The sequence below is a fragment of the Hylaeus volcanicus genome, chromosome 6 (assembly GCF_026283585.1).
Source record: "Hylaeus volcanicus isolate JK05 chromosome 6, UHH_iyHylVolc1.0_haploid, whole genome shotgun sequence".
NCBI lineage: Eukaryota > Metazoa > Arthropoda > Insecta > Hymenoptera > Colletidae > Hylaeus > Hylaeus volcanicus.
Genome location: NC_071981.1, coordinates 22438755 through 22465363, shown reverse-complemented (window position 1 = coordinate 22465363; position 26609 = coordinate 22438755). Strand labels below are relative to the sequence as shown.

Below are 26609 nucleotides of genomic sequence, written 5' to 3'. Positions count from 1 at the left end.
TTCCCGTTCTCACACGTGTTTATTATAACTGTCCTACTATGCGCCGAGTAATTATCTTTTTCTCGTGTTCGAGAGCGTGCACATGCACGCTGGAAGTCCTACGTCTCCGATGAGGTACACCCAAGTAGTGAATCGTTCTCTTCCATTCTTCGATCGCTCTCTGTCCTGAAAAGTGGAAATACTCGTTTGAATTGAAATTATTTAACGCGTTGATTAAATTATCGAATGCTTGAACAGTTTCGACACGAAATCTATTTTTTCGTCGATTATTTATTCGCGTAAATTACGAATCACAGTGCGTGGATATTCACGCATTGTTACCGATGAATTTCCGTCGCGTTCGTTGTTTTGTGCCGATAAATTAGCGGTTGAACAATTTCGGGACGATAATGGCGGCGTGTTTGTTTCGTTCGATGTAAACAAAAGACTTCCTACGCACCTCGAAAGAACGTCATACCTTCGATAACGACATTGAGCCGTAATTAATTTATGTTCAGTCCTTGAATTAAATGAAACGTTCCATTTTATTTGTTCCCATACATCTCGCACGGCTTAAATTAAACGTCGACCAGTGTCCCCATATCTGAGAAATGACGTGAAAGGACGTAATCGTTTTATGCAGCCTTTTTTATACGGTTCGTTGATTTTTGCGTTTCCTTTTTGCAAATTCGTTCGCGGTTCACGGTCAAGAACTAATCCGTAACGTTTCTCATAAATAATTTGAAAGATTCGTGATATTTAGCGTCGTTCGCCCTTTTTTTTTTTTCTTTAAAGATAAACATCGTCTTTTTCATGATACATGCAGAGGTCATAAATTAGAAATCAGGCAACTTATCAACAAGACATTTGTAAAAGTGCTTGTTGTCGAATTAGCAAATAAAACCGTACGCGAAACGAGTTTGTCGCGATAAAGTCCTAAGTCGTAACAATGTTTATTTTGTCTGTTCGAATGCAAATGTTATGGAACTAACGTAGGAGGAATTAGAACGGTGACGAATACTTTTGCTGGTTATTGAAACTTTGGGGGGCAGTTCTACAAAGAAAAAAGAAAAATCGTAAAAGCAACGAAATCTTCGATCATCGATCGTATCTATTTTTAGCAGAGCATCGCGAATTAAATTTTAACTATGATGTAGGTTATCGGAGTTTTATCGCGAGAAATCAACGTCAAAACCGTTTCGCTTCTATAGTGTTGAGTGGAAGAAAAAATTGTACAAAAAATTGCCGCTATCCAATTGATACAAAATCATTCTCTCGTAACGAACAACGTTTTAATAGACTAAGATCGACAAAATATATATATATATATGTAAAAGTAACATTTTCGTTGGATGGTGAGAGTGGCAAGTTGACGTCATGCAAGGATGAGCAAAAAGTTTCGAGTTTCGTTTAGGTGGATGATGGAAGATGATTTGGGTTTGGCGCTTCACGGTTATGGAAGCCCACGGCTAAATAAATTATACATATCCTTTCGATGGGCATATGCCAACAAAAAACTGCCTCGACGTCTCTTCGTTAATAGTTTAGAATAGAAACCGCGTTTCGTTTCGCTAACAGAAACTTTCAGTTCTTTCATTTACATTCGTTTTCAATTACTATTCGTTGGTTATCCAACCTGTACCAAGGTATCGAAACAGAAATACAGAAAAAGAATCGAGACTCGAATGAAAGTACATCTTATATTTTATGTATTTCTCATAAATGCATAAACACGCGCAGTCGATCGATAAAGAGGTGAACAATTCGATCGTTTTTAGGTTAGAGTAGTTGGGTCGCGGATTCGCGAATCTCGCGGCTGGATCGTGTTTCCGGACTCTTCCGGTACCGGACGCGCTTCTTGAAAACTCGCCCACCTAACGGAAGAGAAAAAACGAGCGAGAAAAAAGACAGTAATGTTTTTTTCCAGGAGTATTACGAAACGCGCACCTTAATAAGCGTGTATCGCGCGAGATCCGCGCAAGGCCCCCTCCCCCGCTCTCCCATTCAGAATCGCTTTAAACATTGCTCTGCTCATGATTACAAAATAGCGTACATCCGACGCTGGATGCATCGAAGCACGGCGGTTATGCAACCAGCCGCCGCAATTTGTACTTATTAAAACCCGATAAATTTCTGGCTGTTGCTGGCATTGAAGTCTCCGCATGCAACAGTACGCGCTCGCCTCTCCCGAGTCCACAAAGCCCGTATCGTAGCTTTATTTCTCCAGAAACAGACCGTGCTTTTTCTTTGTATCTCTATCGATTATTTGGGTTTTCAATTTTATTCCTTTCGCCAACAATTTTATCTCTTCGAAGAGCCGAAGTAGAGAATTAAGTTTATTATTGTACTTAGATAGATGCACTCGGATTCCGTGGCCGATTCTCGTTCGATTTAACACGGTTAGAAGTTGCGTAGGGGAGGTTTGCTTAAATCGTACTCGACGTACGAATTGCCTTCGCTTTGTTCGAACGATAATTGGCGTGCTTTAGCGATGCGGTGTGTTGCACGTTATCGGTAGCAAATAATGTATGTACATACGCGACGACCCTCTTCTTGCTCGATATCTACGAGTATATTTAACGCGTTAAAGATAAAAGGGAAGTTTCTGTAATTACGAGGAAACAAAGAGGAATCGGTATCTGCAATTTTGTATATTGAAAAATGTACATGAATATGCGTCGCCGCGCAGAAAAGACGGCCCGTTCGAGGAAAAAGAAAGCGCGAGGTATTTTTGGTTACGTAAGAAATTTCACCGTGAAATAGAGGACGACCAGGTGGAATTTTTTTCCCCCAATTGAATCACGGTCGATCTCGTTGACAAAAAATTTATGCCAACGCAAAAACGAGTTATCTTACACGATACGGAAACTCTACTCGATAATTGGCCGCTCGGTACTTGAAACATTTTTTGGGGGGGGGGGGGACTGGCATCAAGGGCAATAATTAACGCGAAAGATATTCCCAGGAGTACCGAACGCTATCGATATTATTTAAGAAAGTTCACGTCGCCGACCTCGAACGTGAAACGCTAATGCGAATAGTTTTCGACGTAGCCAAATGATTACCGTTACCCGTAGGATTTTCTGTAGACGTGTACAGGGTGTCCCAGCAGTCGTGGTACAACAGATGGAAAAGTAAAAAGCGAATTATATTTTATAGACGACAAAGCGTCTATACGATACCGTGATATTAGCAAAAGCACACTATTACTAACGCGATCTAAAAACCACTCGTAATTTACTTCAAACCAACTATTAACCGACACGATTTTTAACGTTGTTTTTCTCGATCATAGAACAAATTTTGCTGTACATTTTCGGTTCTTGTTTTCACGCAAAAAATCGGCCCATTTATCAACGATACCGCTATGGCAGGAACACCCCGTATACTTGGACGCCAGCGGTGCAAATGGTTTATCGTTAGCAAAGAACTGGTCTGAAAGAGATTTGTCAGTCTGACCCTGATGGCCCAGTCATCGACGAATTTCGTGTCTCTCGCGCGATTGATTTATAGCCGCAGAATTTTTCCTGGTACGGGTCGAGCACACACGCCGTCATTTGCATCTTAATCTACGTCGCTCAAGCCGCAAACATTATTTGTACCTTTTATAACAGTACATATTACCGTGCCGCCAAGGACGTTGGATCTCTTATCCGGACGTTGGCAACGTGTAATGATACCCTGTTGTTAAAAAATATTGGTAGCTCGCGCGAGAATGGTCATTTTCCATTGTAGCGTTTCTAGCTTAGACCCGACGACGTGCATTTGCATACATCTACCGCCTCATTGATAATTAATGCGTCTGACCTTCCGCTTCGTTAGATCGAAAGATAGCCGCTGGTGAACGTTAAACAGGCGCTTCTATCGCCTAATCTCCGGATTCCCTGTAATTTAATGTGTCAACGAGAGATGTATGCGAATACAATGTGGAACCTAAGCGGAATTTCATTATATCGACGAGAAAGGTGTACGAATTGTTGAGCATGTTCGGCTCCCTGCGTGGTAGTTTCTTCTCTAGGTAGTTTCTTCGATACTGTAATTAATTTATTAATTACAGTATCGAACATCAAGGCTCGCGTTTGCATGCTTTCTCATCGAAATTTCGACTATGGACCGTTTTGACGTAGATATTTCCTCGTTAGTCTCGAACGAGCTAATAACCCAAACCTTATTCGGCAGTTAATTCCTGGTACTGCGTGGAGGTTGCATACCTAGTCCCCTCGGGATCCATGCTTTGCGCAATTAGCGCGCCAGTACGTCTCCAGCCTTGTCCTATACTTTTTTGGAACTTGCTCCATTTCCTCTTGGACAGTCTTGAATCTAATCCTCAAGGTTCTCGATTCTAATTTCCCGCGATCCTTGTAGCTTGGAGCTGCGCGTAATTCCTTCAGAAACGAGAAAGAAACAGTAAAATAATATCGAACGTTAAACAAGGTATCATCGCGTGTTGGAATTATTTTTAACAATACAGCGAAAACGATTAGAAACCAATCGAATCATTACGCTTTTTTCCCCTCTTACTTTTTATAAACTAATCCAATCGAGTCCTATGAATCACTTCAATTATCTTGTTTCGATTAAAGTTTCAATAGTCGCATGGAAGCGATTCGAGGAGATTCGATTATAGATTGTATAATGCGCGGAGTCGAGCTTTGCACCGTAAATATTTATGAACGTATTCCTCCGTAGGCCGACTAAAAACTATCGTTAGAATGCAAATTTCACGATTCTTTATGAATTACGTAAAGCCGCGTTGTTGCGTACCGTATTACCGTGAATCCGAGCTTCATTCATAGGATCGTCCAGATATACGGCTCGCGTTGATGATCGTAGTCGGCTTTACAATCGTAGCGCATAATACCGGAGCAGTTAGAAAAATTGTCGTTTTCCTTAGCCGCGATACGCACGCGTACGTGTATTGTTATCGCGCAAATACACACGTATGTACGTACACCTAAATCTACGTTGGCAGCGAACGTACTTGTACGATGGGTATGCTGCCCCTTTGTCTCTCGTCTCGGCTAAACGCACCTAATTTCGACGCTTGGTACTTATTGAAATTTTTCTTTTGTTTTTAATTCGACGATCAATTTACATTTTCACCGCGAATTTACATTTCAAACAACGAATTCTCTCTCACGAGAAGACCGTTCGATTCAGCGATGCCCCAAGTGCCACGAGCAGTTTAACGCGTTCGCGACGGCGTGTAAAATGCTTCGTAGCTCTGAGAGAGTCCGTACGATACAATTTTATGAACTTTTTAATCGGTGCGTTCCCCAAAGCTTTGCGTAAATCGCGACTACGCATCGTTTTCTCGTTACAATTATATAACCCTCCAGTACCTTTACTCGGCAGAATGATCGAAAAATACACGAACGAATCTGGAACGTTTGCCTTATGGAACATCGAGAGATAGAAGAGAAAGGTGCGGGTCTCGCGCCGCGAAGACTTGACGTACTTTCGATTTCCGGCATTTTGCGCTCCGATGAACACTCAATTCATCGTTCATCGTCTATTCACCTGTACGATATCGTCGCGCGCGAGATTCGCATTCCGCGGTCGAAGCGCGTAGAGATCATCGCGCGTATCGCGATTCCTCGATTCCCTTGGAATTTCATTTCTCGGAATGATTAATTCGCAATTAAACGCCACGATTCGTTATAGTTCTAAATCAAGTTGTACGGTTGTCGATGATCGATTCTACAATCAATAAAAATAACTTTTTTTTTTACCGACAACGAACGTTGACGGACTAATGCCGTCGTTTATCGGAGCCTTTTTTTCCACATTAATAAGTACGTTGTCGCGTTAAATTGCCGAGGTACACTTGCGACCGATCGATTGGAAAATGACGTATCCACGTGGACGAAACATCTTTTTCTGAGCTTCGGATTTCTTCAGAGGTGTCTTTACAAGCTGACAGGCGGTGTTTCCATGGCTCGCGTGATAAAGACCCTTCTCGTATACGTCCTTCGTAACAATTTTCATAAAGATTCATCCTAGACCACTTAAGTAGACGTTTAATAGCCGCAAGCATGAATTCGTTTAATTCGGTCAAAGACATCAGCCAAAAGAATGAATAGCTGCCTTCGCCTGCCGCTGCCTACTTATTAACGAACATTTGCGCAAAGTTTCATCAAAATCGGCGCGTGGCAGTTGTTCCTTTACCGGACAACTCAAGGACGCTACAACTCTCTTGTGCCGCCATTCACGAAACACCCTGTATAGGTTAAAAAGGTATAATCCGTTAGATCTACCATTCCCGATGTACGAGAATATTAAATACGAGGTTCTCGACTGACAATCACCTACCACGATCATAATGATCGCTTCGACCATTTGATGCATTACCACTTGTGTAACTCTATCGAGTGGCATTTTTGCCATCGCCAATCGCGGCAGAATATACATGCGATTCTCCGTGAAAAATTTATGACGGGCGAATTCAACGATTCAGCAAAACGGGGAAAGTAAACATAGTACGAGTCCACGGGATGCTGGATAAATAAATGAATCTATCAGAGCCACAGCTGGGAGCATTTTTTGTATATTATTTCATTTTCGTTGATCTCACGTTAATTCGTTTTTATTTCTAAAAATTTCTAAATATATTAGTATTTCATCTATTTTTCTTACATTTGCAAGTCTTTGCATAAATAGCTTAAAAGTCTTCTTGGGGGGATCAGAAATTAAAAAGAACAATTGTAGTACAAACGAAAACTTATAACACATTCTACGAAAGTATACTCGGCGAATTCTAGCTTTCCTCGTCCAAAAAGAAAAACACAATTTATTCCAATCGAAGCATTGTTTCAATTTCTAAACCGTCAGTCCGGTAATGTATCGGGCATAGCGTGCGCCATAAGTCTCGTTAAAGGTATGTAGGCCTCACACCTATTATGCCTGTATAATGGACAATACGGGCCTGGCTCTATCGTACCCCGTGCACTTACACGCGCCTGCAACAGTATCTAATTACGGTTCGCGTATGCCATTCGATAGTAAGTGGTAGAACCTGTAGCAGTTGCAGAATCATTGCAGAACGTTATGCGCGGCGCATATTGCGAATCTTTCGGTTTATTCTACTTCCACTGTCTCTGGAACGCGACTCCATAACGTCCGCGAGAGAGTAGCGTTGTTACGTAAGAGTCAGACACGTTAACGAGACCGCGCTCGAGCAGTAATATCGCACCAATCCAGTTTTCATAGCGATATCGTCGAGGTGCTTCGATATTTTATTAGTTTCGGTTCAAGTTTTATCGAGAATGCGCCACGCGAACTGTGTTCGCACCTTCAATTTTTCGGGGTCAGCCAGAAAGGACTTGGGAAGGATAACGATGGCAAAGGAACGGTCGAAAAGATTTCCAAGTTTTCGAATGTCAATTCTATTCGTTTATTTCCATTTGTTTGTTTGTTCTATTCGTTGATATTCCAGATGATACGAATTGGGATTTGAGGGTATCACGTCTGGTTTTATGAGTAAAGATGACGAGCAAAGGAGGACTATTTCGTTTCAATTTTAACGCGAGCTTCGATGATGATAATTCTACGGACGAGCGTTTGCCTAGGTCGTACACGTGAATCGTAACAAAATAAAATTAAAACACAATCGTGAAATATACGTGTGTATAGAATGTCCTGGAAAGTCTAACATAAGATAACATTTTAACGAAAGGACAACGTCTATATTTTGTATAATTAAAAATCGTCCATACGGAGCAGGGAATAATCGTATCGCGATTTTTCCGTGTATCGTCGAAGCTGTATCGGTAAAATGACACGGTGCCGCGTCGCGACGACGACGCGAGTCGGACATAACGGTTCAGGAGCCGGTCTCCCGCAGATTGGAAGGAGCAGAAATGGCGGGAACGAGCCAACGCTAGGACAGATCGCGGCATTTCCGATTCAGTGGCCGTCTATCGTCGGTTCTTATTCTTTCCTTTCGAGATAAAACGATTCTCGTCGACCTCGCCGCATTGTTACGAGCGCTATCGAGGATGACGTTAATGGCGCTTAATGACGTTGAATTTTCTCTGCTTTTCATATTTGCGCGTTATTGCCGACGACACGTGAACAATGATTCGCGCGGAGACAAGAGAATAACCAGAAAAGAAGGATACGTATCTACGGAACGGCTCCGTGCAATCAGAAACGCCACCGTTAATGAGAAGACTGATTACCGCGACCTTGAATCGATACAAGTACCGTCATTTAATACGATAGTTTTCATTCGAAATTCTCACAATTTGTTCGGACGGGACCGTTGTAGTTTGTTAGAAATATAATTCAGAACGATGTTTGTCGGAAACAAAAGCGTTATTTATCGATTTTTGGGTACGATTTCGTTGGTTACGATTACAATGAATATTTTTTATTTACAGGTTTGAATACGATTATTTCTGAATTTAAGGAGAATTTATAAGGATTATCGAAAAAAATTAATTTAACTAGATCATAATCGATGAATTATATATCTCTTCTTATGAATTCCAACCGATGAATTTCATACCGGAGCAAAAATAATACTCGACGATAGATGTTTATCGAACCAGTCTCGACGGACGTGTAATTACGACACTGGAATCTGTTACACAAGTAATTCCGTTATTCGTCGGGCAAGAAAAGAAAACCCTACCATAAATGAAAAATGAGACACCATCGCCCTTTGCTCGTCACCTTTGTTACCAGGAGTGATCCCCCAAAGGTCACCAGGAAGGTCCAAACGAAATTAAATATATAAATTACAGCCATTACGGGAAGCATTAACCATGTTCGCTACTAAAATTGAAGTTAAACTTGGAAATGAGAATTAAATGGCGGAATCTCGACGCAGAGGCGTACGTGTTCTTTCGAGAAATGCGACAAGCGAGAATTTCGCCGCGCGCGTTATTAATCCGTAACGACGGCTCGATCGGCCTTGAATTCGCCAAAGGCTTCTGTCTTTCTGCTTATCGTCGGCTCGCGGATTGCGCAAGTAATGTTTTTCCTCGGCGATGTGCATACATTTACCATCGATTAAAACGGTCCACGGCTAATAGTTTATTCCACCGCGCGACATATTTACGATCGACGTGACATCGTCCCTTTATTTTTCATTCATTTTTTTTTTCCTCTTGTTCCTCCGATCGACGATCGATGGGAGCCGTGAGAGACCACAACCGATACCCCGGGGACTCGTGAGTCAGACATACTTGAATTATGTATCTGGATTAGCCGATGGCTTGTTTAATGTTTACAAGCTGCCTGTACTTAGAATGCACACGTGCATGACTCGCTCGTACGTTGACATTCGTCGAGCGCGGTCTGCGTTGAATAATATTCGACACGAGCCACGCGATTAACGAATCGCTCGTCACCACCGCCTTTCTACGATTCGACTGTCGCGTTATCCGCACCCGTGCCCCCCGTGAGTCTCTTACCAGTTGATATACCTGGACGACGCGTGCATTAAAGATACTGTGTTTACATGAACGTGAACGTTGACGCGTGGTAGCTTCGAGGAATAAGGAGATATCGTAATAGTAATTTTTGGTATTTGTTACATTGTAAATGATACGGAGAGTAGATTATCCATCGAATCTAACCTAGCGCCAAGAGAGTTTACGGACCGCCTGGACCTAAACAAGAATCTTCCATTCGAGCCTCGTCGAAGAAAATGTTTCCGATCGGCTCGTGGAATCCTCCGTTCAAACAGGCCGAAACGCTCCGTTTAACAAACCGCCGCTTTCCGCGTTTCGAGTCTCCGCGCGAAAGATAACAATACACCGCGTCCGAACAAGCCAATTATCACCCATAAAAATGATCAGCCGACGTGCAAACTATTCCCGAGAATTTCCAGGAAACGCTCCTTCGAGAGTTCACCGAAGGTGCCGTGACCGGTACCGCGTTTGTGTACACAACGCGTCGAGCTCTAAAAACAAGAAGCATTAGACGGGGTTCAGCGACGGGACCTCAAACAACGAACGTGTTCGTTGGAATGCTGTCTGGGTTGGGGCGTCAGGACGGTCGCGGTCGTTTAACACCACCGTTAAGATTTATTTTGCGAATTCACCGGCCGCTCTCGCCCGGGGGCCGACCGTACGAATCTAAAGCCTTGCTCTCGGATCTTGACTCTCGAATCTCTCGATCCTCCCGCGACCCGATCCTTCAGGCCCGCGGGATAGATCGTATTCGAGTGCTCTCTGCCGTGGCTAAATTTAGCGCCTGGTATAATTTACCGGATTCTGCGCGACGGCCCTTTTACGAGTCTTTGCTTTCTCGGCCGCACATGTTCAGCTGCGGACTTCCGCGATCTTTCTCGGCATTATCGACCTCTCCACCGCGCCGGGGATAACTGTCTCTGTGACAAAGAGACGGTAAAGTCGCCGCGGAAGACGGACACTGGTTTAGATCGGAGATTGGCTATGTTCACGTTTCGGGAAGCGATACTTTTCGACGGATCGTCGATACCGAAGTTGTTCGAACAACTACTAATCGGTAGGAACGTTGAAGTTATCGATCGAGGAGGGTAGGAGTACAAAGGTTGTTTATAAAAGCGGTAATGTTTAAGTCGAGGTTACTCGTGAAAGCAGGGATGTGAAAGTGGAAGTTGGTTTGTGAAAGTAGAGCCGATGAAGTTGAAGTTGAAGTTAATTCCGAATGCACGCTTGTTACGGTTCAAATTACTAGCGAGGATGCAAATGAAATATTAATTACAAAGGAAGCGCTGAGCGTCGAGGTAGTTACATCACAATTGAGATCAATAAGAAACACAAGCCTTTCTTAATTATTTTTGGTAACATTCCTGATGTTTCAAACTTCGGCGCAATTCGATCCGGTAAGTTGTTCAGCCGCGAAAAGGAGAAGGTAGAGGTACCGGGCGTAGCAGTCGGAGGAAACGGGAGCCTAACGAAGCGTTTAACGGTGCACCGAGCAATGGTCTCGTTCTTTACGCCAATGTTTTGCCGGCACGTGATTTTCCGAATCGAACAGAGACGGGTGTAGATTAATTACACGCCGTGCTGGCCGTCCGACTAATCGAAAGTTCGCTGCCGGAGGATTTACGTAAACCTGGTTACGCGAAAATCGTTACAAATGGCCGCGCGGTTTTTCTCGAGGAAGAATAAATTCCACGCTTTACGATAAAGACCGTGGCAGCCTTTTTGGTTAACGATACATATCCGCTGGAAAAGCAGAACGGGTCGGGATTTCATTTGCTCGTCCTTCAACCTGAATTCGAAATTGTCACGCAATTAAAAAACCACGGGGGACGAGAAAAAAAATGGATAAACACCGGAACCGGTTCCACGGCGAGTATATAATGAACGCAGCGAGCGTTCATGAAACCGACTAACCATGTTCTCGTCCTGCGAATCCGTTCGCGAGATGGAAGAATTCGCAACGAAGAAACAACTTGGTTGCTTGGTTGCTCCTAATCCCCTTTACTCGACGTTTACGCGAATTCGCCTTGCGATCGAATCTTTCGTTTCCTCGTATCATCTGGTTGCGCCGTTTCGATGCGTCAAGGGACGCAATTATCGAGGCGATTATAAGGAACACAGGTCTTGTATCTTTCGAAATTTGAAGTAGTACGTTGCGAACGTTCGCATCGAGCACGATATATGCTTTTCTACATTTCTCGAGCTCTTTGGAAACAAAATTAATAATTTGTACATCCGAGTTTTATTTTATCGAGTTTTCGGTTCTCTGACTTTTCAACTATTTTTTTTTTCTTTTTTTTTTCTTAGGAGTTCAAATTGCTGTTTGAAATCATTTGCAATCTGTCGTGTATTTTATAGCGTTTCTTGCGCGTCTGTAAGAAATTACAGCCGTTTCTGGTAGGATTCTATGGGTTTGGCGTTGAAGTTCAAATTTTCTACGGTCGTATGAAAGGTGATCAACTGTTGCGGGTTCGACTATTTTAAATGCCGTTAACTACTCTCATCGACGAGTGCGATCGTTTCACTTCGATAATCTCTGTCAACATTTCACAATACGTGTATATCGGGACTTCCAATGACAGGCTTTAATGCCACTAGCACCCGCGACCGCTTGTTTAGCATAAGAAACGAGTTAAGGCGACTGTATCAGACCCGTACCACCGAGCACGTTCTATCCCTTTGACAGAAAATCGTGAACTTTGGAATTCCGGTGACATCAGAAAACGACTATATCGCGTACACACGGCATAGAAATCCTCGACAATGTTAACTTCATGAATATTACCAGGAGCCTTTCAAGGAGTAGTCGCGAGATATCGAACAGCAGCTGGAGTAACACGTTCGAATCGTTCGGTAATCCTATCACCTAACTCGCGTGAAAATTACGTGAAATTTGAAGTCGTATTAAAAAATTCTTCAGACAAAAAGTTATCGATTCGATTATTTTTGTACGTATATAAATAGTCACGAAATAATTACTTTCTCATTCCTAATTTCCTTTCCTGTTGGATTATCAATACGCTTAACGAAGAATAAACTTTTTGTTCTTTGTCAAAATTGAATCGGTGTTCTCCGATATGTTTCACTTCTACGTATCGCCATCGATACTTTGTTTCAAAAGTCGAACTGTGGCGACGTGAAACATAAACAGTCGGGAGATATGAGAGGACCCTGATTTCCTTCTAGGGTCGATGTTTTAATTAGTCAAGCCTGAGATCTCGTAACGAAAAGAACTCTGCAGCCGTCGTGAGAAATAAAATATATTTCTTTTGATATAGAGCGTAATTAATTATTTAGAGCTCCCATATCCAATAAAGCCAATAGTTAAAATGTTAAATGTAACAAATAAAGAACACAGGTTGTATTATAACCCTCCCCGAGGTCTCTTCCGCGCGAAGGCCCACGCTTTATTAGTTTCCACGGCGGAACGTTCCTGCCTCGAGGATAGTTTAGACACGCCATTCGTCGTGGCTCGATTTCCTCAGCCGAGACTTCTTAAAATTAAACTACGAAACAACGTTACGGTATAACATCGCGTTGTGGCATTACAGAAACGCCGCCGGTAATTATCTTGCATTTAAGTCTACAATTACGGTAAAACTTCCGCGATTCGTTAGCCGATCATTTTCTAGGAAATATACGGCAGAGTCGAGGATGCTTTCGCGTGTCGTCGCCATTTTGGACCTTTTACCGTAACTCGGTAGAATCGGTAGACTCGGACTGTTATCGAACTTCTCTCTATTCGAATGCTTACGTTGGATTTAAAGAGATGTATTTTGCAAAACTGACCTCGTCGTAGAGTATTTTACCTTTATTCTAACAAATACTATGTATTGGTTTGTCCGGAAAGTCCATGCCGATTTTTGATAGGTGGTGCAGGTCTGAATATGTCGAAATGGCTGAAAACAAATAACATATATATATATATATGTACATCCCTTAAAAGGTGGAAAGGTTGTGGAACAAACTGGTATCCATGTAATTCAATAAATATACATATAAATAAATGTATATTATAAATTCAAATGTGCCTTTAAAGTTTTCATAAAAATTGCCACGAACTTTCTGGACAACCTAATACTACCTAAAAGCCTAATAAATCGATACTTTTATATATTAGGAAAGTTTTTAAATTCGATTCGGTAAGGAGTGTTCTTTAAATAAACTTTTGTCTCTCCGTGTTTCAGGTACGGCGAAAAGCAACGACGCGTGGATAGCCAGGAGCTCAGTGGTATACAATTGCTTTCGGCAACTGCTTATCAGCTGAAGAAACCCTATCAACAGCTCCTCATACCGATCACGGTATGGATTGGCATGGAGCAGGCGTTCATCGGTGCAGACTTTACACAAGTGAGTAATCAAACATCATCCTTTTGTGAAAATGTTGTATCGCGCAGCGACTTGATCGTTTTATTAATTAAACACGATACCATACGTAAGTGAAACTAAAAGGAAATGAAAACACGACTTCCCGTAACATGGATTTCGATACACCGTCTCAGATTTTACCCAGACCACGTTCGAAGTACGAAACATTTTCAGTCGGTTTCGCGACGATGCCAACGACAGAATCTCGAGTCGAAATTAATAAGCTAACCATCGACTACTCGATGGGTTTCCGAGAGTTCAACATCGTATATTTTCAGCTCCTCGCTCAACAACCGGAGGTGTAATTACTGGTGACTCACGAGCCAGAACAATCGGCTAACACATAACAATGAGAGTCGAATAACTAATCTACTACTCTTAACAGAAAATGAGCAAGCTTGTTGCCGGTATAAAGTTCGTTCGCCAAGACATCGTTTACGGACGAACGATTATGCATTCTAAACCCAATCTCCGAAGAAAAAGGAAACGATAAAACACTCGTTGGAAATGTCTGCAAACGGCCAGATAAGACACGCGGAAACATCTGACGTCATCCGTTCGGAAATTAAAATATTAACAAATACAACGTGCGTTCGATTGCGTCATAATTTGAAAATCTCCTACAAAGCGTCGGCGCAATTCCGGGAAAATAATTCGCGGAGGGCCGTTCGATCGGGGAACAGAGAAAAAGCGTCGTTTAGAACGAGAAAATTCTAGGAAACGCGCCATCAATAATCCGAAGAGGCATACTGAAATTGTTAACGATTATGCTCATCGGATAGAGCACAAAAAGCTTGGATCACCCGGATACTAACCGGATACAGAACGGCAGATTCATGATGCGCAACGGCCATCCGAGGTCGTGCAATTGTTCTCCGGAAATACATGCTACTGATCGGAGATACGGTGAAATATTGACCGAATCACGCATCCTTTGGCTTTCAAAACAACGATATCGATATTTTATAACCACGAGTGCAGACCACTTAAACGTCATCCTACCGAATTTCCTGTTTTTCCGATAAACCGTTGCCAAAACTTGAAATAAACCAGATCCAACGTACGTACATACGCGCAAACGGAATTTTTTAAATACTTTTTTTTCCATTAAACTCGAAACACCTTGACACGCCGAGACGTTTCGAAAATCGTCCAGCAGAGAACGTTGCAAATTCTAAATTGTATAACGCCCCATCGATTGCGTGTACCGCGCGGAGAGGGAGATAAGAAGGAAAAGAGGATGATATACATAGTTCGGAAGGCAAACTAGCTTGAAACCAGTTCGGTGACGAAATGTGCACGTATACCTGTGCATAATACGTATACAGAGAAGAAAATGGCGAGGGAATACAGTAATCGGAGAAATAAATGCTGCTGGAAGGTATCGGGAACCCGCGATGCTACCTTCCCATTGAATCAGCTGGTTCGACGCGTTATAAATAGCCCAGAATCTTATTCTTGCAGCAATTCCCCGATACCACTTCCATACCTGGAATCCCGTGAACCAGTATTTCTTGTTTTTTTTTATCCCCGATCTTTTTTTCATTCTGTGCGCACCGGTGATGTCGAACGTACAGCTACACGAGCACGCATACACACACACACGCGCGCGTGACCGAATGAAAGCGCATAGAGACGCATCGGATGCATCTTCGCGGTCTACTCCGCGTCAGTGAAATTTCTATCGCTTCCAAGACATCTTCTTCGTTCTTAACTTTAAACGGTTGCACGAAATCCTGTTTGTTCGTTCATCCAGATGACTAAAATATCTGTCATTTTTTATACAAAGATAATCGATCGTTGTATATTTACAAGATTCCAACATCAGTCTACACTCTTCTTTGAGAGATACAAAATTTATACGATAGCGGATTAGATTCGAGAAACTGAATTTCCTACCGACATGAGAGAACTCGGCAACAAATAATTTTTAATAAAAATATAACGCTACGAAAAAGATTCTCTTCGACGTACTGCATGATAATGTAGGCTAAGATGCGCGTGCATTTTATTTATGCCACGCATCCCACACGTAAACACTAAAAAGTTTCAATAATTCGAGAATAAAATGTCCCCCTTATCACCCGATCTTTATTCCCGAACACCCCGTACGTAGGACAAGGTTATTTTTATAGCAATCGTAAATACCAACTCGAGATCGTAAAACCGGGAATGTTCAATGAAAATTCCTTTTTTTTTTCCATTTATTTTTTACACGCATACATATATATACGTAACCGAATCCTCATTAAATGCTCGAAACGATGGGAATTATGTTTACCGAGATCGCGAGAGGATACTCCCAGGCCTTCGCTTGAAATAGAGTGCTTATATCCTAAGGAGAACATCGTCGAGAAGGTCGTTACATTTAGCGTGTACTATCGTTTCTTTTCTTTCCAGGCTTACATTTCCTGTGCGTTAGGCGTGCACAAAGTCGGCTACGTAATGATCTGCTTCGGAGTGGTGAACGCCGCCTGCTCGCTGCTCTTCGGATCTCTGATGAAATTCGTCGGCAGGCAACCGCTGATGGCGCTGGGCGCCATCGTACACGCTAGTCTTGTCGTCGTGCTACTCCACTGGAAACCGAACCCCGCGAACCCTTACGTCTTCTACACCGTCTCTGGCCTCTGGGGCGTCGGGGACGCGGTATGGCAGACGCAAGTTAATGGTACGCTCTTGCGACCAACTTGTTGTATATTTTCTGTGGTCACGTGTATAAAGTATTTACAATTTGCTTGTCGAACGTGTTAAATTTCAATTTCGTTTCGAGTATTTAAAGGCTTAGAAGAAGGTACAAGAACTAGGGGTGTGCGGGATCCCGGTCGGGACGGGAATTCCTCCCGGGATCGGGATGGAATCCCGAGAATTTCAAAATGCCGAATACATCCGGGATCCCGAAACCATTCGAGATCCCGTACATTCTCGGGAATCCCGGATTTTTGCGGGATCTCGTGTATTCTCGGGAATCCCGAATATTCTCGGGAATCCCGAATATTTTCTGGAATTCCGCGCACCCTTAATAAGAACTCCATAACGTAGCGAGTCAAATAAGAATAAGACTGTTGAATTGTTAGTAACCGAGTGACATTAGAAAGAAGTTTGTAGAAATGTATATAGGTCAAATCGCCAAGCTTTATCGGCACATTGCGATGCATGACACGTGTTAATTCTCGTTCCGTTTTCAGGTTTGTACGGTACCCTGTTCAGGCGCAACAAGGAGGCCGCATTCTCGAACTACAGATTATGGGAGAGCGCCGGTTTCGTGATAGCTTACGCGTACAGCACCCATCTGTGCGCCCGTATGAAGCTGTTCGTGATGCTGACAGTGTTGATCATCGGCAGCATTGGATACATAATAGTCGAGCTGTTGCACAGGCGCAAGCAGAAGAGGCTCAAGGCCATCGCGGAGGATCCAAAGGCGGCACAGGCGGAGGCAAACCAGGTGGATGAGACGGACGACGAGAAGGACGACATCGACGACGATATCATAATCACCCACCTCTGAGGAAGCACTCGTGGCGCCGACGAGGAATCTCATTGGTGTTCTGGGCTCGATCGACTCTACTCTTTTATTCTTCCTTATTGCTTGGACTATAACGTACGCGCGGGTAACTTTCTACGGCAACGACCACGCGACGAAACGAGATCTCTTGCCTGGAAAGACCGCGCTACGAAGCGTTATACTAACAGGAAGCGTAAGGACGATCACGTCGTGTGTCGAAGAATATATAGAGCAGAAATTTGATCAGTGATACGATCAGCATGCGGAAGACGCGTCCAATCGTCGTTTGCGCACGGCTGTTGACGTGTCGCCGAAACGCGTGAAAAATTATACTTTATCCCTTAGGGTTGCGCTGCCGCGCATCGTGTCCCTCGGCTTTCCGCGCAACGTTCACGCAACCGATCACTGTTTAGTACCTAAACGCGCCTCACAAATCTTTCTCAAACCCTTCGTTGGTCGAATTGTACGGATGATTCTGTTTGTAAATTCTGCGCTCGATCGTCTCCGTTTATTTCTATTTGTTCGTTACGTTGGACTCTCTCGGTGCCTCGTCCTCGCGGGCATCGAGAACAATCGACGACGCGCGTGGAAAGTATGCATGTGGGCGCGAGGTCGTCTGTTGAAACGGCGATACCGTGTGGTGCATGTTGGGAACGCGACGTTGGGCAAAATGTAATTACGATTAGCGATGCGATTATTCGCGATTTTTAATTTAATCCGACAATTCTTGTAATACCTAAAGTAACCACCGTGTAATCACTCCGTACAACTCTGGTTGGAAACGAATTGCTTGCCTTCGCAGTGATGGAAGCGCGTCCCGATGCCGTAAATCATCTGTATGCCCAACGCAGCCCAATCGAATTGTCGTTCGAGGTTAAGCGAAACAGTCGTAAAGCAACGACACTATACCAGAACATTAAGAGAATCCGTTTTCTTTTTGACGTTCGAATAGAATCGTACCAGACTGAACGAAAGAAACGATTCGAGTATTCGTTAACTCTTTGCGGTGCGAGGTTGAAGTTCTCGGTTATGTTTTGGGGGCCTTTTGCGTATAACCAGGGTAAAATAAAATAAAAGTGCAAGGAGTGGTCATCGAACAAAGGTGTAGATTAAAAACTGTCATGGCAAGCGGTTACTGACGCTAACCACTGTGCTCGAATGAATTTCTTGCGGTGCAAGTTTCAAATCTCTATTTAAGTTTCGAAACCTTTCATGCACAGGAAGGGTAGGATACATGAAAGTGGTTACTGATACTAACCACTGTGCTTGAATGAACTCTTTAAGTGCTGGTCACCACCAAGCAAATGTATGGATAAAAACATAAGGAGGGTAGAATAGAATGGAAGTAGCGTAAGTGCTGGTCACCAAGCAAATGGGGATGATCGCTTAAAACTAAGCACTCGTGCTGCGAAGGGTTAACACGGGCGTATCCGTAAGATATAAGATCCCCAATTGCCACTATGTGGAAGCGCTTCGTAGCAACTTGCCATTAAGTTTTATCGGAATTGTGTCTGAATTTGTGATAAGGATCGGGAGTTCCGAAAGAACGGTTCGATAGAGGAGTCCGCCAATCTTGTGTGTATATATTATATATGGATAGCAATTGTATGTGTGGTGAAAACGGATGTTCTTTTGACCGCGTGATTCTGGTTCGTCAATGTCAGATCAGGTTTGCGACGGGTCGATTTCGCGTCCTCCTTTTCAGCGACCACAGGTGCCCAGCGGACCCAAAAGAGAAACCTGGCTAGACCGAGCCTGCTTGAACTGAATGGTGGACCAAATTTTAAATTCTGGATGAACTGGTGAAAAAGCGGGAAATTTATGCGCGTTGTTGCCTGTGTACAGTAGAACCTCGATAGATGCAACCGTACAGTTGCGTGAGTACCTCGGTTGTTGCAATGTATTATTAAAAAATACATACATATTTTAGTATTATAAAAACAGCCCAAAATAATAAGGATAATTACTATATAAGAATTAACGATTGTGTCGTGTATCCGGATAGTATTTTGTAATTGCACGAGCCTCGATACTTGTACGAACTTTTAGCCTCGTTACTTGCAGTTATCGAGGTTCTATTGTACTTTCGAATATTTACATTACATTTACACGATATAAGAAATTGTTTTAACGTATATTTTCGCATGCACCTCAAGAATGCTCTCGGGACCAACGGCGAATTGATATTACCTTTAAAGCATAGAAGTGAAATCGTAGTCGAAGAGCCTCGATTACATTTTAGAAAGAAGATCACGACGTGTTTTAGTAGTTAGACGTAAGGAACATTGTAGTCGATAATTTAATTCTAAGTAAATGCAACAAAATTAATTTTATAAATCACACCTTGTTTCTTAGATTATATAGAGTGAAAGCAGGCGATAGTTTGCTCTTTGTTATTGCGAAAATTCATTTAAAAAAAAAAAAAAAATCGGTTTCCAGTATCGTAGGACCGAGTCACATCGTTGTGTTAGTGTATAAGGGGAGTCCCCCATTCACCACAAGCCCCCTCCCAGAAAAAGGAACGGTATTCATCTTGTCCCGAATGCGTTTGATCAGTATTTGTCATCCCCAATCGAATTGTATTATGCGTTAGTTTTTACGATTCCTCGACGATTATGTATGATGAACATACTGACATATTCTAACAGCGTTTCTATACCCCCACCACTCACCCCCTCAGCAATATGTATTCCGTCCATCAATCGATAAGATTGCTCAAGAATCTTAACCGTAAGATAGGAGTACTGAATAAAAAAAAAACATGTGTCGCACTTACATTCTCTTTTTTGTGTGTTTTTTTTTTTGTATCCGTTGCTGTTTCGATGGGGCTCAAAATGCACTCTGTTTTTTTTTTTTTTTTTAGGAAAGTGAAAGAACTCACAGAACTTTATGAAAACGTTTGCCTACCATCGAACGGCTCGATTTGTATTGTTAATCTTCTTTTTGATAGTTCAATAGACAGAAAAAATTGACCACAAGCATCGTGTTTCTTTACTTTACCCACCACTCACAAATAATGATTAAAAATATTTGTAACGGGTACGTATGTCTTTGTCGTGATTTATCATTAACAAAATATTTGTTTTTCTTGCAGTGTCTCCGCAAGTTTCTTACGTTTATATTCGCTGGCAAATGATCGCGTGTAGAAACAACAATTTCTTTTAAATGAAATCCCAACGGAAGTAATCGTACTCGCCGCTAACGATGATGAGTGCTCAATTATTTTTTGCTATGCACACTGCACGATGAGAACCTAATCGCATAACTAAGCAAAAAGCGTTTGTCGAGAAGGATTGATGGCTGTTAAATAACTATCAACAATTCCTGTACGAGATCACTTTATTCGATTGTTCCTTAACTTTCTGTTAACGATTTATAGACTTTATTGCACTCGGAATAAGCTAAAGCTTAATACCTGAATTCAGAATGTTGTAGGATTGAGATAGAAGTAAGAAATGACCCCCCTCAGGGGAACTAGTGGGCCCCAACAGAATGGAAAAAACAAACAAGTAAGAAATGAATGGATGCAACTTAAGAATTTGACTGAAACATCAGTATGAATTTTTATTTGTATTACTCTTTCTTTACAGAGTTTTATTTCATAAATAGATTAGTTAGGCCACTTGAGCATAGTAACTTAACGTGTACTTAACTACTCGACGATATGTTTCGCATAATTCATCGAGCTACAAATTACGTGAGTTTACTATTAATAGGAAATATCTTTAATAATAGAAGACTAATTTGCAAAGATATGGTTCGTTTCGAATAGGCTCTAATAGTTAACGGCTATCGTTGGACTAATATCCGATTGGAACTTACTTAATTTTATAATTAAATTTGTACAAATTGTTACTTTAGGTTATGTGGTTACGTGCACCTTCCCAAAATACAAATGAATTCAGTTTGTAGTTTGTGCAAGAAAATAATTATATGTTTTGTACAGTTTAGAAATATTTCGGTAACTTGGGTCGTTAGAAATTTCTAATTGACGTTAGAAAATTACAAACTAAAAATTCGATGAAATATCGTATGATAAATTGTCCATTTCATTTTCTCTTCTATATCAAAATCCGAAATTACGTGTCTCTTCGATACATGCTTCGGCTTAATATTAACGATGTTTTATAATGTTAACGTTAATGCAAATGCACAACACACTATACGTATAGACATATAACAAATAACAATAAAAATATTCAAAGTATCACACGTTTCAATTGGCAATAATACCTTAAAAAGCTTTAAATTATTTCACTATTAATACAATGATATATATCCATACACGAAAACTATGAGAATAACTGTCTGGAAGATATAACTTAAAGTTAATCTTATAACTAAGAATCGAGTTTGCAATAACGTTTCATTGTGTCATGTATAAAATATAGATATGTATACGAAAAGTATACATACAATAAATAACATTGATTGTAACCGTGAAACTTATACCATTAATTAAAGTAATATCACAAAGAAGAATAGGAATCGCTTGGGATATTGTCAACACATTAAAATAATGTCATTTCGCTTTACGTCGCATACAAAAATATTTCGAGTCGTATAAGTATCGCAACAGATAGAAACAAACGTAACGAGTAAACACATCATTACTTTTTAGCTGATTACTCGTCTGTGCAAGCTAATGGGCGTTCGCGCGTGCGTACAGTATCTCGATAAAATTGACTATTTTTTTACTGGACTATATTCGATATGTTTATTTACTTGTTGCATTACTCACAACCAACCGAAATCCATTCCCGTCAATTGATAGAAGCGTTGGTTGAATGGACGATAAAAATCTCTTAATCGTTGTATGGCTACGGGGTCTATGTAAGGATGGCTACGACCCTTGTTCTTACCTGAAAAATTAAACGTTGCTAAATTAGGCCGAGTCTCAACTCAATAGACATTGTTGGTATTTTGGTATAGATTTGCGTTAAACTCACCAAGGCAATGGGGAGTAGGACGTTCCTCAGATTTGAGCAGACAGGGGAAACCCTTGGTAGCGTTAAAGTAAAAGTGTTTCTCGCATATAACTCTCTTCAAGCCTAGGAAATCCTGCACCCTCGTCATCTCGGCGACAGGATCGACGATTAGTCTCTCGCCAGAGACGAATAAAAATTGCGACAATGGAAAGTAGCGGAGCCACCTTTCCAGATGTCGCGCGTACACGCCAATTTTCAGCGGCACCCAAGAGGTGTCCACGATTCGCGATCCGTTCAGAAACGCTAGGTCCTCGAACTTGGGCATGTTGGCCCGTTTACTTCTCACTTGCGTGTAGTCGGATATAGCTCGAGTGACAGGATCCCTCACTACAAGAATTAACTTCATCGCGGGGTTCATACGCTGAACTCTTCTTGGCACCTCGCTGGTCACAAAGTAAGATGGCGTCTTCTCCATTGTGATTTGAGTGGACAATGTTGGGGGCATCCGGTGTCTGAAAGATATCGTGAACTGAATATTCATTACAATTAATAGAATGTTAATCGTTTTATACGTAGCATCGATGATAGAGAAGAATTCGAATTTATCGTAACGCGTACCTATACCAATAGAATCCTTTGACGTAATGGTGATCGAAAAAATGCACTTCGGAGCCAGCTGCACGAATAGCGGGATGCAGCCTTAGAAACTCTAACAACGCTCTGGTCCCGCCCTTCTTGACGCCGATTATCAACGCAGTTGGCAATTGTTTGCTGGGCGTTAAGCCTTGCTGTTTCAAGATCTGATACTTGCGCAAGGTGGCCGTGTTTCCTTTAACGGTGTTGTTGCCTGTCCAAAGTGACACCACTTGAAGTTTCGATACCTTTGAGTGTTTCGATACGACATCGTTTATCATAGAGGATTCCTTCATATAGAGACGGTCCGGATACTGATTGTGTGTGTGTGTAGATGAAACGGAATTTCTGGGTTTTTGTAAGGTTGGTTTACCAGACAGGCCAGCGAGGAGTAACGAATTGTCGATTAGAAAGATCCAGATTAGAATTACCAAAAAGCAGGCTGGAACTAGGATCTTTTTCGACCAAGGCCCTTTTCTGAGTTCCATCCTGAACTTAAGAATCGTCGTACTTTACGGGCATCCTGGATTCCATTCTATCGAGCTTTTAGTCTTCCACTTTCATGCTGATATGTTTGGATAGATATCCCAGTATTTGGCATATCTAGACAAAATTACAATTATTTAATTTATGGTATTTTATTAATTGTATTTTTCTTTTTTAACGATATACAAAATTAAGTTCAGGCGCTGAAAATCGAATAAATTGCCATAGTTTGGTTTGATTCGTTATTTAGTATTCGAATAAAATTTTGCAATCCGTGGCTCCTGTGCGTATGATGCCCATGTGTAATGCTTCGTGGTTCGCGGTTGCATACGTACAGGCGCACTATTCTTTTTTTTATTTAATATAACGATACTACATCGATGAATGTAATAAAATACAAAAGTACAAAAGTTTCTTTAACATTCAACGATATAATCATTTAACGCTTGTATGCGGTAAACTAAAAAAAAATCAAAACTAAAATTTAAAAAATGTTGTTATCTCATCTACATCCACTCATAACAATAACTACTCGTACGAAACGTACGTTTAACGTGAAAAGAACGCATGCTCGCGATACACGAGAAGAGAATGAGCGAAAACGAATATTTACCTTACACGATATGCGGTACGGTATAAATGATAAAACAGAAAATACTGCGGTTCGTATATTTGTTGTATCAACTTACCTCCATGCCACCACAGTGTACAAAGCGCACGTCAATTTCGCATGGCGCGGATAAGTCCGATTAGACGACGCTCGCTCTTTCGGACGAGTAAATTCAAGGATATGCGATTTCGGTTAAAAGAAGTGCACATTTAACGCATTATCAGGTGGCGCGTTCGTAACAATCGATAACGCGGGCCAAGTAGAAGGGAGAAATGGTGTATAACGCGAGGCGTATCGATGTGATTTCATAGCTACCGAACCGCATAACGAGAGGTGAAATTAATCCTCGTTCCTCGTCAAGCCCTGTCCCCTTCGTTCAAATCAAAGTATCGTGTAACGTTTGTTAATCGCATCGCACGCTAGAAACGTTTTCCTCTCGCGTTATTCTCCAACAACATAGCCTCTGTGCGTCTAGTGTCAGATAACACGACGATGGCGCCACTCGTTAACGCGGACAGAATGGAAAACTAAAAGCATCAAACGATTTAGATATGATATCGACGGAGAAGAGCAAAGTCATAGACGAATTTATCGATTTATTATATGTATAACGATGATTTTTTATTAATTTTATCACGAGAGAATGTTATATTGATACAAATATTACACGCGAGGAGTCTCGTTAGATGGTTAATTAATTAATAGTGGTACGCATTGTGGATGGAAAGCAAGGATTCTCTTTCCTTTCATACGAAACGAATTGTACAAATTTTCCGAAAGAAAAGTGTGTACAAGTAAAGAACCGTTTATCTATCGCGTATTAAATAAAAATTAGAATTGCAACGAAACTCGACGCCCTAGGCCAGTACTTGGCTGGCCTATGGTTAAAGCCAGCCCTGCGGCATTTGTACAAGTACGTGTACGCAAACTTCTCAGTAATAACGTTAATTAGTTACGCGCGGAAAACGAAATAAATTATCTGACAATGTTTTCCAAGGTAGGAAAAAATAAATTGCAAAACGAATCGATTACACGAGCATCGGTGTTAAAAGAATCGATCGTAGGGAAACAGTTCCGGAAAAAGAAAATTCCGAGAGATGAATGAATGACGGCGCGTCAACTAGATACAGGACTGCTCGCGGCAAGGGCATATAGGCCAGTGCCTCTCATTTCCCAACAGGTGTGACGCGACGAAAGCGTTAGGAGTGCCGCGAAAAAGTTCATAATAAATTAAACATTTATTTTACACAGTTGGTACATTTATCTTATAAATATTGTCCGTGATACATTTTTTTACTATCTTTAAATTACTCAACTTTTCGTTGAGAAAAAGAAATTTCTAATACAATTTTCAACAGTTCTTTTCTTAGCTTTCTCATACCACCCATTATCGTTCGTCGTGAACGCTGTTGGATATCATGCTGAAATAAGCTATCGGTGCAGAGTCAAAATCAAAGTTAAGCTGTCGATCCTAATTTATAAAAATAAAAGAGAAGACGCAAACTATATCGTATAGTACTCCTAAGATGTTTACTTCAACGATAGCGTGTCGGTTTTTGCGAGCAAGGAAATACATTTTTCATACATCGTTTACAAATAATGGACGACAAATTGTTGAAACATGGATTCTCGGTGTCGCGTTAGAAATTTCTTAGGCTTCGGTTCGATTTGAAAAAGCGTACCGCGTATAAATTGTTCGGCTCTCCTGACGCGTCGCGAAGTAAAAGAGGTTGGGAGGCACTGGAGTAGGCCATGCGACCCGTTGATTGGCCGGCCTTTGAAGGGGCAAGTTTGGCCAGAGGCCGCGAGAGTGCGCGTCCCGCGCGCGCACTCGTGTTAGATCTCGATGGCGACCAAGATGTGCCTGAGAGACGAGCCGCGAAATGCCTAGTCGAACCGTGCCCGATTTCCCGTGACTTCAACGCGGTTTCTGTTTACCCGATGCGACCGGGAAACACTTTGCATGCCTTCCGCGTGTCAAGTCGGCTTCGTTACTCTCCGGGATCCGTGCGGTGTGTATCGTTCTTCGAGAGTGTGGTGCGTGTGTGCGTCGTGTCGAAGTGTCGAGAGTTCACGCCGAATCATCGTCGTCGCTAGGAGAGAGCGAGAAAGTAAGGACGAGAAAGAGAGCTACGATGTGTCTGCGTTTCGGCTCGTACCATTTCTCGATCAAGAGTTGACAATTTCGAGCATGGAACGTCGGTCTCGCCGAAGAGACGCATCGTCATCACGGCATTAGCAAATAAAAGCACTGTCGGATATACCGAGTAAGTCCACTTGCCGTCTTTTCTCTTTCGAGAGCTCCGATTCCTTTCTTAAAATCCCTCTCCCTCTCGCTCGTTTCTCTCCTTTACCCTCTTACTTCCTCCAGTCCTCTCTCGGTCCGTGTTTCTTCCCAGTCTCCTCTTTCTCCACACCGCCTCTTTTTCCTCCTTTCCTCCTGTTTTCTTCCTTATCCTCCAGCTTCTTCGTCGCCTCTTCCTTTCTCGTCTATCGTCCCTTCTTGCCGCAGGACCGAGCGTGTTTCTCAACCATTCCACGATTCAGACCTGCCGATCTGTGCAGGCTCGAACGTCTAGCGAGCCTCGAAAAAGAAAAATTAACGGGCGTCCGATATCCTCGTGCCGTAACACTGAAAATCATTCACTCCAAAATATACACTGCAATGTTTACACGGCCGCTCG

The 26609-nt window shown here is 42.1% G+C and overlaps 3 protein-coding genes across 5 annotated transcripts in view; 2 read left to right on the top strand and 1 right to left on the bottom strand.

Moving 5' to 3' along the window:
- LOC128878169 (UNC93-like protein) overlaps positions 1–20038 on the top strand; it is a 42855-nt gene extending 22817 nt beyond the window's left edge. Inside the window, exons 4-6 of the mRNA XM_054126137.1 lie at positions 13586–13748; positions 16167–16434; positions 16952–20038. Of these exons, the coding sequence (XP_053982112.1) occupies positions 13586–13748; positions 16167–16434; positions 16952–17271 (751 nt within the window). The 3' untranslated portion in view covers positions 17272–20038. The remainder of the gene's footprint in view (positions 1–13585; positions 13749–16166; positions 16435–16951) is intronic.
- Positions 20014–24418, bottom strand: LOC128878170 (heparan sulfate glucosamine 3-O-sulfotransferase 3B1). Of its 2 annotated transcripts, none has more exons than XM_054126138.1 (4): positions 24005–24418; positions 22815–23432; positions 22218–22708; positions 20014–22130 (listed from the first exon to the last, which is right to left on the bottom strand). In XM_054126138.1, the coding sequence occupies exons 2-4, from the start codon at positions 23315–23317 to the stop codon at positions 22006–22008; spliced, it is 1119 nt and encodes a 372-aa protein (XP_053982113.1). In that variant the 5' UTR covers positions 23318–23432; positions 24005–24418; the 3' UTR covers positions 20014–22005. The 2 variants fall into 2 exon arrangements, with proteins under 2 accessions (XP_053982113.1, XP_053982114.1); XM_054126139.1 differs by lacking the exon at positions 24005–24418 and having other exon boundaries at positions 22815–23177; positions 23261–23385.
- Positions 24419–25685: 1267 nt separating this feature from the next.
- Positions 25686–26609, top strand: part of LOC128878973 (axin) — a 30323-nt gene continuing 29399 nt past the window's right edge. The window contains exon 1 of one of the 2 annotated variants that reach the window (XM_054127684.1): positions 25686–26192. The gene's annotated coding sequence lies outside the window, so the exon portion shown is untranslated. The remainder of the gene's footprint in view (positions 26193–26609) is intronic. The other variant, XM_054127679.1, reaches the window with a different exon arrangement.